Source organism: Melitaea cinxia, chromosome 17 (assembly GCF_905220565.1).
Source record: "Melitaea cinxia chromosome 17, ilMelCinx1.1, whole genome shotgun sequence".
Taxonomy (NCBI): Eukaryota; Metazoa; Arthropoda; class Insecta; order Lepidoptera; family Nymphalidae; genus Melitaea; species Melitaea cinxia.
Genome location: NC_059410.1, coordinates 10,365,936 through 10,379,135, shown reverse-complemented (window position 1 = coordinate 10,379,135; position 13,200 = coordinate 10,365,936). Strand labels below are relative to the sequence as shown.

Sequence of the window (13,200 nt, the reverse complement as noted above, 5' to 3'; positions counted from 1 at the left end):
ACAACCGGTTAGGTACAGAAAGAATATAAGTTAGCTATTTACTTTAAGCGGTCCTGGTTGAAGATTTAATGGAAGCAGTGAGAGGGTTTAAGCCTCTGCCAACTGAAATCAATCATTTTTATTTGGTCCGAAAAATCGATTCTTCGATTAATCGATTTCAGATCGCCATGCCTATATTTAATCTATGAAATATTATAAACTATTATCTGTTGTGTGAACGCGACTCTGTCACCTTGCTACAACTTCAAGTTAAACTTGGGAATGTGATTTTTGTCTAAGTTTCGATTTTTACCGTTTATATATTGGCAAACAGTAGTAGTTACCGATGTTAATTATTATGAGTGGATTATTCATGAAATAAAGGTTACGTTATCTTAGAAAATGGCTAAAGAAGGAGATATGTCTTTGTTTAACGATGTATTGGAACCATTTAGGCGGGTAATAAACACTGATCCACCGAAGGATAAATTGTCGGCATCTGCTAAATTAAATTTTTCTGATAGTAATCAGTCAATAAAAGATGGTATTGTGTAGTCTTGTTTTATCTCTATCTCATTGCTTTCTAAAACTGACATTCAGATAACTTTTTTTTTTGTTTAGATACTATACTACTATCGTTGGGTAAAAGAAAATCTACCTTGGGTACCACCGACTTTGGAACGCCTGAGAAGCGCGTCCGATCTAACTCCTCCTCAAATGCTGTATCGGTACCACCTTCGCCCTGGGAAGCGAAAAGACTTAAGATTGATTTAATTGCAGCTAAAGCTCAGGTGCTGTAAAAACTACTCATGTCAAATTAAGTACAATGGTACTTTTACTTAATACACTTAACTGTTATAATTGTTAACAGATTACCAAGTTAGAAGCTAGGGTTAATCATCAGCATACAATACGTAAAGAAATGCAAATTCTATTTGAAGAAGAAAAGGCATCACTCACTGAACAACATAAAAGAGATGAGCGGGCTCTGTCGGACATGGAGGAAAGACTTCAGTTAATAAGAAGACGAGAACAAGAGTTAAAAGATGAATACGCTGAGGTATATAAGAATACCAGTATAATTTATTAGTAAAGGTTTTTGTTTTTTTAAATAAAGTAAATGATCGATAGAATTGTAAAAATAAATATGTGTAATTGAATGTGTTTCTAAATTTAATTTTGTTTTTTATAGTAATTAGTTTTGTAAAAAAGGAACACTTATAATTGTGGATAGTAAGGAATTTTAGTAAAATTCTTATGAATTCTATAGTGACTTTATAAAGTAACATGAAAAAATAAATGTCTTAATTCATCTGTTTAGTTTTAATATCTTTTTAGTTTAATCATTGTTTTGTTGTTGTTACTTAAATAATATTTGTGTATATGGTACACTAATTATATTGTTTTGTAGGCAACTAAACAGTATAAGGAGTACAAAATGAAGTGGGATAAGGATAAAATTGAGCTTCAAAAACAAATTGCTGAATTAAAAGATAAATTACTAGAAGCCAATGTGAGCAGTAAAGATCAAATATCTGAAATGAAGAAAGACATGGATGAATTACTACAGGTGAAAATAGTATTTGTACTAAACTAGCTTCTGCCCGCAACTTCTTCTGCGTGGAATAGTTACTTTGGGCTAGCTGGGGAAGCTCTTAAAAGGAAAAAAAAAACAATTTTGAAACATTTTTCAGTGTCGTTCCGCTCCTATTGGTCTTAGCGTGATGATATATAGCCTATAGCCTTCCTCCATAAATGGGCTACATGACACTGAAAGATTTTTTCAAATCGGACCAGTAGTTCCTAAGATTGATGTGTTCAACCAAAAAAACAATCTTTTTCTTTGTAATTTGTTTATTAGTATAGATTTGATGACATAAAAAAATACTGTTTTGTGTTTCTAAATGGTATCATCTAAACTAATTAATATTATTTAATCACTATATATTTTATTGCACATGGAGGTGCAATAAAATATATAATGATTAAATAATAGGTTAAGGTTGTGTGGAAAAAAAAATTATATATATGTAAACATTAAACAGATTAAACAGAGTATAATGGCAGTTTTATAAGTGATTATAATTTATTACAGAGGACCCCTGTCCATGTAAAACAAATAAATAAATAAATTATAAGAAAAAATAGTAACATGGCAGGTATACTTTGCAAATAGTCATAAATTGTAAACCTATTGAATATGAAATGTTGTAATGCTTACGCTTCAGCCTGTAATATCCCACTACTGGGCATAGGCCTTTTTCCCCATGTAAGAGAAGGATTAGAGCTTTATCCACCACGCTGCTTCAATGCGGGTTGGCGGATGTTGTAATGTTTTTTATTTACACTGTAATGGTTATTTATTATAGACTATATTATTAAATACTGTTATTATTATTATTGTCTGTTATATTATTTATTACTGTCTTATTTACTTATTGCTATGGTTTTTATGTGTAGATGTTCTATTTAATTCCATTCACCATTTACTATTTTCATTACTTTTTTCGTTACTATATTTAGTTTTTAAATGTAAATCTAACGTCCTGTGCTGGCAGCATTTGTAAAGGTGCGGACTGAAAAGCAGCAATAAGCTGAGTCTACGACCTTTTCACCAGCATTTTTTATAAAATCTCTGTAAATTAGACTAAGAAATCTTTTGTTTTTTTTTATGCTTGGTGAATAAACGTCTTTATTATTATTATTATTATTATTATTATATTAGGCTTTAGAAGGCGCACAGCAAGAGGTAGAAATTTTAAAAAAAGAAGTAGCGAGACAGACCTCCAGGGCTGAACAATGCACAACATTAAGAACACAGCTTGAAAAGCAAACGTTTGAGTTGCAACAAGTTACAAACAAGCTGAAGGAATTGGAGTATGAAAAGGATTCATATAAAGATTGGCAGCAACAGGCAAAAGTGAGTGATTAAATTACACTAAATCACACTCAGTATATAGATTTTATTGCTATTTATTATTTAGGAGTTTTTTCAGTCTTTGCCTAAATATGTAGGCCACTTCTATATGTAGGCCTCTTTCTCCATGTATGAGTACATATTATGATTAATCTTAACGTTTCAGCCTGTAAAATCCCACTGCTGGGCATAGGCCTCTTCCTTCATGTAGGAAGAATTAACTGTAAATTTACTGCAATGAGTATTTATTCATTTTTACTATCAAAATTAACTGACATAATTTAAAAGTTTAATACATGCATTACAATTTTTTTAAATAAAAATAATAAATCTTATATATAAAATTCTCGTGTCACATGTTAGTTACCATACTCCTCTGAAACGGCTTGACCAATTTCATGAAATTTTCTGTGCATATCGGGCAAAACAAGGTTTGCGGGGTCAACTAGTTAATATTTAAAAGTATCAAAATATATAGAAGCTAATTTTTTAAATTATGCATTATTAATTTCAGACAGCCCAAAAACGTTTATCAAACATGGCTGAATTAGAAAAGGAAGTAGTAAGGTTGAGAGCAGCAGAAAGAAATCTTCGAGATGCAGTATGCAACAAACTTTTGCTTGAAGAGCAAGTGCATTTGCTCACTACTAAATTAGAAACCCTGCAACCGTTGCAACAGGAATTGCATGAAGCAACTGTAAGTCTATCAAAAGGTCGAAAAAAAAAAATTATCTATTCAAGAAAGCTTCAAAAACACTTAAACTGTCGTTTTCCAAATAATAATTATTATAGCTACAAACAATTTGCTCAATTTTAAAGCCCGAGTAAAAAATGTTTGGTATTCTATATTAATAGTGTAAAGCAGCAATTACTTTTTTGTTTTGGTTTATATAAGGTTGGCTTTGTGAACAAAACTTAAATCTGCTGTCATCTGTCAAATTGCATTATCCACAACCAGAAAAAATGACTCTTAAGAGATGAATATTGTTTAGATTGCGAAACTCGACAAGAATTTTAAAGTAATAATTGTTATTTTAGGTGAAAATAGCTGCTTTGGAATCATCATTGGAGGAATGGAAGACAGCAGCTCATAACCACGGTATAGAAAATGCCAGAGCTTTGTCGTCTGCTTTGGATTCTGCACTAAGTGGGCAGTTGAATGCAGTAGCTGGATGCACAGAGGCACAGTCGCTACTTGCACAGCTTAAAGAGGTGGGATGAAACTCATTTATTTGTATTAACTGTTATTTTATGTGTTTGATAGCTCTAGTTTAAAGTTGCAAATCATCTTATTTTTAAAAAAAATAGTTATGAACTAAAATAAACCATATTTCTATTGGTAGTTTTGAATTAGATTATAAGTTATATATTTAAATGTTAAATTTGCCGTACACTTATTGATCATCTTAAACATTGTTATGTTATGTATAAAAGACCTTTTCATATAACAAGAATAGCAAATAAATAAATTGAAATTAAATAAATAATTGAAAGGAAATGATGATGAGTGATGAAAGGAAATCGAAAACTGAGACGATATGATTTGAGAAATTGTCTATAAATAATGTAATGTATTACAGAACTTTCTAAATATTTGTTATTCTCAAGCATTAAAGTGTCAGTTGGTTAAGAGCCATTTCACAAAAATCGGTAACAATCCGCGAAATTGTAATATTTTGACGTCGTTAATCTCAGTGTTGGATGCAATAATGTAATTTGTATTCTTGAAATATAATAGAGCAACCTTTGTTGTAGTCCATAGTCAGATCAGAATTTTGATTTATATTATGTGTATAAAATTATTAACCTTTTCATCAGCCTCCTCCCTGGGTAAACGGTCGCAATGTATACTTTGAAGTCCTACTTTTCAATAACCTCTACGTTGAAACCATTTTAAAAAAATATCATAATATGTGGAATATAATTTTGTTGTCCACTATCATAGATTTTTATTCCATTTGTATCTCTATTAAACGATAAAAAAAATTTAAAGTTACGAATATTTTCCAAATAAGTACAATTTTAAAAGCGATATTTCTCTTAGAAAACTAAGAAATTTTAACGAACTATCTTCATCAAAGTAAACTTACATCATTAAGGAATACAAAAAAAAATAATTAAAAGATGTAATTATTTTTAATACATTTTATATTAAATAATAAAAAGATAGTATATATTGCCACGCATCAAGCCCGGTAAATCAGTCGAGCGCTAGCGCTCTTAGAGGTAAGGTCCACGCCAAATTCTGCGCAGCCGTCTCTTTCGCTCACACGCGCCAAGCGCCTGTTGTTATAGCGGATAAAACGCATTTGATACTTTCATAATAAAATATAAATAAAATAAACATATTACGAAAATGAATGTGTAGTCTTTCGACTGATTGGAAGCTGCTTTTCTATATTTGCAGGGCGCGGGCGTAGGTTATACTCGCACTCTTTACAATATTATGTAGGTAGTACTTAAAAGATTATAACAAGATTGTAACGTACACCGACCACGTGGATGCGTGCGCGCTCTTCAGCGCTCCGATCGAGTCCATCGTGTGGCGGAGGGAGTAACTCAGAGCAGTGCCTAGGACTTGCGACCCAGGTGTAGGTTTAAGGAGGCCTCCTTTGATACGTATCAACGCTCACCTTCACTGCTCGAGTTATACGCCTCGCCTAGTCAAATTAATCGTAATAAGTAATAATTAATTCGATTGCACAAATTAATTATTTAATGAGTCTAGGTTAAGCTACTAGCAGGATACAACAAGTGTATCGTGCCAAGCCAGAGCCAAGACTGCCTTAGCGGCGGTTGCACCGTTCGTTTCGTACACGTCAGAATAACTCGAGTAATATAATAAATGAGGGTAGATGACTTATCGAACAATGTGCTAGGTGGCGCGATCGTTGCATCTGTTGCTTATAAATTCCTTTCTAATTGCGTATGACGGCGCTAGTGTTGACAAATGTAAAATAATATAATGATAATTTCTGTAAACAAATGTATAATTTAATTTTCTTTTCTCACACTATCAATACAAATAGGCATTTCAATCTGTTTGTCTTGTTATTTGTTAATTAATATGTTTGTCGGTGTCGATGTCATTAAATGCTTTTTTATTCATATCGTAAATATTAGATTCATTCGTAAACTGAAAAAACTAAATCAATTTAAAAAAATTGTTTCATAAAATTGATTTTTTTAATTTTATTTTAAATTTATTGACTGTTGTTATATAACATACTTGAAATTTTTAACAAATTAATTATGTAAAAAACATTTTATACCATAGTTATAATTTTTATTATACATCAGAAAATGATCACGATGGTCTTTTGGTTGTCACACTATACGTACTAGCACAAAGATCGCGCGGCTCGTACGACTCGCGCGATGCGACCAAATTTACCTAAACTTGCAGAGCGTAAAATTGTGAAATGGCTCTTAAACTTATATACGGTTACTATACGGTACTACGGTACTTATATACTATACGGTTATACATTAGGAAGATATCTAAAAATTCTGTAAGATTTCTCATAAATTTTTTTAAGAAGATTATTATAGTAATACTTATGTCATATTTATTTGTTTATTTATTTATGACACAGTCAATGGCTATTTAAAAGTTTTACAAATGGTATATTTTCTAATGTAGGTATAATATTTATTTGTTTTAGGAAGTAGCGACTGTCAAATTCGAACGTGACAAAGCAAATACGAAGCTCACTGATTTACAAACAGTGCGTAAGAATCAAGAGAGTCTCATACATCGGTTGCAAAAACGACTATTACTTGTCACAAGAGAAAGAGATAGTTACAGGTAAATAATAATTTGCGATGTGATTAGTTGAATGTAAAATAAACTTGTGTCTAGTTTAAAAATTCAAGAGGTTGATGATTTAATATCAAGTTTGGGAAAATTAAGCATCGTTATAAAAATTTCTAGACAGACATTACACCATTTTGTTGTTTTTTAGTTATTTATTGGTTTAGTAATGTCGCGTTAAGCGAAAAATAAATGTGTATGTACTTTTCGCTGAACACAAGATTGTGTGTGTGTTGTGAGAACTCGTGTGTTCTCTTGTGATAATTCGTGATTTTTTCCTAACCGGGGGGCTCTTTCTCCGAAACTTAACGTTATTAATGTATGATCTCTAACGCGTCGCCGATTGTGGGTGCTTATAAATTAAACATTAATATTGTGGTACGCAGGCAGCAGCTCGATAGCTACGAGAAGGAGCTGACGGTGTCTATAAGCGGGGACGCGGCGGGCGGTGCGGGCGGCGCGGCGCTGCTGGCGGCGCGCGTGCAGCAGCTGGAGAAGTCGCTGCAGGCGCACCGCGAGCTGCTGGCCGCGCACGACGGCGAGCGCGGCGACCGAGGTGCGCCGGCCGCGTGCCACACGGGCTGTCTATCGAGCGCGTGACGCTAGGGTGTGGGCTGGGGCCACTGTACAGTAGTTAGAGAAGTCGCTGCAGGCGCACCGCGAGCTGCTGGCCGCGCACGACGGCGAGCGCGGCGACCGAGGTGCGCCGGCCGCGTGCCACACGGGCTGTCTATCGAGCGCGTGACGCTAGGGTGTGGGCTGGGGCCACTGTACAGTAGTTAGAGAAGTCGCTGCAGGCGCACCGCGAGCTGCTGGCCGCGCACGACGGCGAGCGCGGCGACCGAGGTGCGCCGGCCGCGTGCCGTACGGGCTGTCTATCGAGCGCGTGACGCTAGGGTGTGGGCTGGGGCCACTGTACAGTAGTTAGAGAAGTCGCTGCAGGCGCACCGCGAGCTGCTGGCCGCGCACGACGGCGAGCGCGGCGACCGAGGTGCGCCGGCCGCGTGCCACACGGGCTGTCTATCGAGCGCGTGACGCTAGGGTGTGGGCTGGGGCCACTGTACAGTAGTTAGAGAAGTCGCTGCAGGCGCACCGCGAGCTGCTGGCCGCGCACGACGGCGAGCGCGGCGACCGAGGTGCGCCGGCCGCGTGCCACACGGGCTGTCTATCGAGCGCGTGACGCTAGGGTGTGGGCTGGGGCCACTGTACAGTAGTTAGAGAAGTCGCTGCAGGCGCACCGCGAGCTGCTGGCCGCGCACGACGGCGAGCGCGGCGACCGAGGTGCGCCGGCCGCGTGCCACACGGGCTGTCTATCGAGCGCGTGACGCTAGGGTGTGGGCTGGGGCCACTGTACAGTAGTTAGAGAAGTCGCTGCAGGCGCACCGCGAGCTGCTGGCCGCGCACGACGGCGAGCGCGGCGACCGAGGTGCGCCGGCCGCGTGCCACACGGGCTGTCTATCGAGCGCGTGACGCTAGAGTGTGGGCTGGGGCCACTGTACAGTAGTTAGAGAAGTCGCTGCAGGCGCACCGCGAGCTGCTGGCCGCGCACGACGGCGAGCGCGGCGACCGAGGTGCGCCGGCCGCGTGCCGTACGGGCTGTCTATCGAGCGCGTGACGCTAGGGTGTGGGCTGGGGCCACTGTACAGTAGTTAGAGAAGTCGCTGCAGGCGCACCGCGAGCTGCTGGCCGCGCACGACGGCGAGCGCGGCGACCGAGGTGCGCCGGCCGCGTGCCACACGGGCTGTCTATCGAGCGCGTGACGCTAGGGTGTGGGCTGGGGCCACTGTACAGTAGTTAGAGAAGTCGCTGCAGGCGCACCGCGAGCTGCTGGCCGCGCACGACGGCGAGCGCGGCGACCGAGGTGCGCCGGCCGCGTGCCACACGGGCTGTCTATCGAGCGCGTGACGCTAGAGTGTGGGCTGGGGCCACTGTACAGTAGTTAGAGAAGTCGCTGCAGGCGCACCGCGAGCTGCTGGCCGCGCACGACGGCGAGCGCGGCGACCGAGGTGCGCCGGCCGCGTGCCGTACGGGCTGTCTATCGAGCGCGTGACGCTAGGGTGTGGGCTGGGGCCACTGTACAGTAGTTAGAGAAGTCGCTGCAGGCGCACCGCGAGCTGCTGGCCGCGCACGACGGCGAGCGCGGCGACCGAGGTGCGCCGGCCGCGTGCCACACGGGCTGTCTATCGAGCGCGTGACGCTAGGGTGTGGGCTGGGGCCACTGTACAGTAGTTAGAGAAGTCGCTGCAGGGCACGAGGGAATATTAAAGTGAAACGAAGTGAAGAGTGAACGAGGAAAAATAAACCGTTTTGTGAACATAATAAACTTATGAGATCGTAACATGTGCATAGAATAATCTGGGGGTTGAATTCAACCTCGCGGTAAACAAGTCATTTAATTATCACTTAACGGTGCGGTTTCCAGTAACCCTATGTGTATAGTGTGTAGTATGTGTGTTCGTTAAAGACATCTATTTATTATTACTTTTAATCCATTATTAGAAAGAAGAATTTTGTAATTAATGTCATTTTAAAATATCCTCAGCACTAGAAAATGCACGCGCAGAAGCAAACAAATACAGAGATGAAGCCGAAACCGCGAAGCGAGAGGTTGCAAAACTCCGAGCCCAACGCGAACAATTACAAGCTCATTTGGAGAAACTTGCCGCACCTACAAAAGTAAGTATTTTTATTTTTTCATTACGTTATACAAATTTCCAGATAGACATCAAGGTTTCAAGGTGTTTATTGGTTTTCGGGCCTCGCGTGATTAGTGGACGACCCTAAATCTATATATTTTTTTTATGTCACTAGGTCGGCAAACAAGCGTACGGCTCACCTGATGGTAAGCGATTACCGTAGCTTATAGACGCCTGCAACAACAGAAGCATCGTAAGCGCGTTGCCGACCCAATCCCCAACCCCCCCAGGAGCTCTGGTCACCTTACTCACCAACAGGAACACAATACTGCTTGAAAACAGTATTATTTTGCTGTTTATCTATATATATAAAAGAATCCCTATTTCTCTTGATCACGCCATAACTTGAAAAAGACTTTACTGGTGTTAATCATTTTTTTTAAAGAAGAAGGTCCTTATAAAATGAAAATTACATTGCTATAAATTGTACATAGAAATAAAAAGTTAATATTACTATTTACAGATCCTTCATTTAGCTGATAATCCTGCTGCAGCTGCACAAAAGCAAATGCAAGTTGATTTCGAGTCTGCTCAAGAAGAGGTAGGTTTCTAATTTAGAATTTAGTTTTACCATTCACCTCTAAATTTGGTGTTTAATATGTACCTCAATTTAATATTTACCTCCTAACTTTACATCAGTGTTAAGTTAAAATACAATTTTGACAATTCTAAATACTGTTTTACTAAACATGAATCCGAATTAATATTAGTTTTAATTATTGAAATACAAATTCAGTTATTTTATTGATTTTATCGTCGTTATGTTATAGATTAAAAAGTTAAAGGCTGCACTACGGGATGGTGGATCTCGCGCCTGTCCTGAAGAAATGCAACAATTAAAAACACAACTAGAAAATAGTCGTATAAAATTACAAAGGTAACTTTGGTACATACAATCTGTACAATAAATTTTATCCATTATAAAAATATATTAAACATTTGTTATTTTTTTTTTTGTTATTTCACTTCACCCATACAAATGTTTTATGATTTTAATAATTTCAGGATGAAAGAAGAGTTTACTTCTTCAGCTCAGGAATACCGAGATGTATGTTACATGCTTCTCGGTTACAAAATAGACAGGACTGGCCATAAAAATTATAGGTACGATAACACTTATATTGATAGTAACAATTACAATATTAATACTGTAGTCACCTTTAGCTTCGACTATTTTGAAATTAAATTTATTTGTCATCTCATTTACTTACTGTTTTTTAGTTTTTTTTTTTTTATTTATTTAAACAGTATTATATTGAAATGTTCTTATTTACAGGATTTCAAATATGTACGCCGAGTCATCTGACGAATACTTAACATTCACTCTATGTGATGACGGTATTGAGATGGTCCATACGGATTATTCGGCATCATTAGGTGAACTAGTAGAACTTCACTTACACCATCACCGCTCCATACCAGTGTTCCTAAGTGCACTCACCATGGAGCTATTTACTCGGACCACCATGCAACAGGATGCACAAGAGTGTTAAGTGATAAGTGAAGTGTGGGTAATAAATAAACGTTCACTCTATGTGACTATGATATATTCACATATATATAATATATTCTCACTGTGGAACCATTAAATTTGATCACTGAGCGACTGGATATACTATTTTTAAATGATAAGTACAGTATGGTAATGTCCAAAAAGTGACTTTGTGAAATTGTGAGGTTTTTTTTTGTATGATAAGTGGTTTTTGATAGTTTTGCGTCTCCCTTGAATTAAAATTGGTGCAATTTATTTGGTTTTTATTATGATATGCGTTGATAGCAATCTTCATTTGTGTATGAAAATATTATTGTCGTCCTGCATCATGCTGACAGAGGTGGAAATATCCAATAGTGGTTTATTTTAAAAATAAGTGTGTTATGAAACAGGACAGAAAATGTTGACAAGATATCTTAGGTTCTTATGAATAAGGATATTAATAAAGCGAAAAGGTCCGTTTCAAAGTTACTGAAACTAATGTATCATAATGCAATTCAATTTTTTTTTTTGCAATAATAACAAAATTCAGGATGTATTGAAAATTATCTTTTGACTGTATTTGTCTAGTACACGATATTCTTAATCTATTGGGTCGACACAGTCCGGAAAAGATGGTATGTCGTCAGAGATAATGCAAAACCTAATATGTATGTTATGGACCAAGTGATTAGCCGTATACAAAATTCCTGTGTTGTTCCAAGATATGTAATCATTAATTTGGCATAATTCAGACAATCTACCATCAACACTAAGGAAGTATTACATTTGCATTTGCACTTGTCCCTAACAACTTTCTATTATGAATATAAATTCCTGGGATAGATTTTACAAGAATTATTCTTCATGATGCGTACTCAATAAGATTTTCTAGTTTTTCACTTTTGAAAATGAATTATGAGCATAACTATATCGCTTTTTTTAAAATCGTTCATTATTTATATTGGGCTTATTCATACATTGAATTAGTTTATACAGATTATAAAACTCAAAATTGCACTACACAGACCTAAATCGAACAAGTTAATATTTTTAATCAAAAAATCCTGCCTCCGACAACTCTAAAGACATTCAATCAGAATATTCTACACGTCTACAATGATGTCACACTCTGAAAATGGATTATAGTCAAAGAGCCAGAACAGGATTCTTTCTATTAATTTGAATGCCTATAAGCCATGGTGTATGAGGAAGTGACGTTTGAATGGTTTTATACCGTATGCTCTTACTGAGCGACCGAGCATTAAAATGTTCCTTCGACAGATCATTGTATTTTCTCTTAGTAAAACAAAATTAACTGAAATATGGAATTAACGAATGTGTTATGGCATCTGAACATACTTCATTTGCAAGTCGGTCTACTTGTTAATTTAGTTTGGTATTGCTAATATTTACATATAGTAAACTGCATTAATCCAAACGAATACGTATCACAGATATAAAGTCGTCTCAAATATAATTGATGTACCCCCCAAACGGAACCCACGGCACATTATTCTTTTTTAACTCTTACATAGCGGAACATTTTTTTTTGAACTCTTTTATATAGTAATTTTTAATACAATAAACTTTCTGAAGAATTAATCCATCGATATATTTAACCGACTTCAAAAAGGAGGAGGTTCTCAATTCAGTTGGTTCTTTTTTGTTTGACGCGGAATAGTTGTCATTTGGTATACCCTCTTGTGTCAATCTTATTGGGCCAATAAAGTCACCTAAAATAAAGTAACTCTTAACTTGGTACTCAATTTACTAAATAGAATTCTTTCACATTCTCTGTATTGTAAAAACCGAAGGACAATATACTGATATCATGTTATTGATTACATTACAATTAAGATTTATAATCACGAATAACCATTTGTTCTGCTTTGATTTACCTGTACACATCTCGCTACGTTCGAAAAATATTGTACTTTTTAAGTTTAAAAATTTTTTTTGATTCAAGCCACGCTTCACTTACAACAGCAATGTGTACTTTTTTTCCTGAACAAGGATATTCTGAAACGACAATATCATAGGTTTAATGCTTTGAGCATTCCATTTAATGATGTTTAGATTTAAATTTCTTTTTTTGTATCCATTATTTCTATTAACTAAAAAAAAATTGAAAACTAACTTAGAGATCTTTCCGATATAAATTTCATTGACATGTATATTTTTTTTCTGCACAGATATTTCCTTAAGAAATATAATAGCCTTTATCGTAGTTAGAAGTTTTTAAACTTTGTTGTTTCTCCCCAATTTGCCTACAATTTACGAATTGTCACCAATCAATTGAACGTTGTGTGTATTTCTTCTT

The 13,200-nt window shown here is 37.1% G+C and overlaps 1 protein-coding gene across 1 annotated transcript; it reads left to right on the top strand.

Annotated features, from left to right (window-relative positions):
- Window positions 1-375: 375 nt before the first annotated feature.
- On the top strand, window positions 376-11,153 carry LOC123661671 (mitotic spindle assembly checkpoint protein MAD1-like). Its single transcript, XM_045596620.1, has 14 exons — window positions 376-523; window positions 601-770; window positions 851-1,039; window positions 1,391-1,549; window positions 2,705-2,899; window positions 3,411-3,593; window positions 3,935-4,108; window positions 6,562-6,704; window positions 7,097-7,266; window positions 9,253-9,386; window positions 9,870-9,947; window positions 10,177-10,283; window positions 10,412-10,510; window positions 10,683-11,153. The coding sequence occupies exons 1-14, from the start codon at window positions 382-384 to the stop codon at window positions 10,897-10,899; spliced, it is 2,160 nt and encodes a 719-aa protein (XP_045452576.1). The 5' UTR covers window positions 376-381; the 3' UTR covers window positions 10,900-11,153.
- The last annotated feature ends 2,047 nt before the right edge of the window (window positions 11,154-13,200 follow it).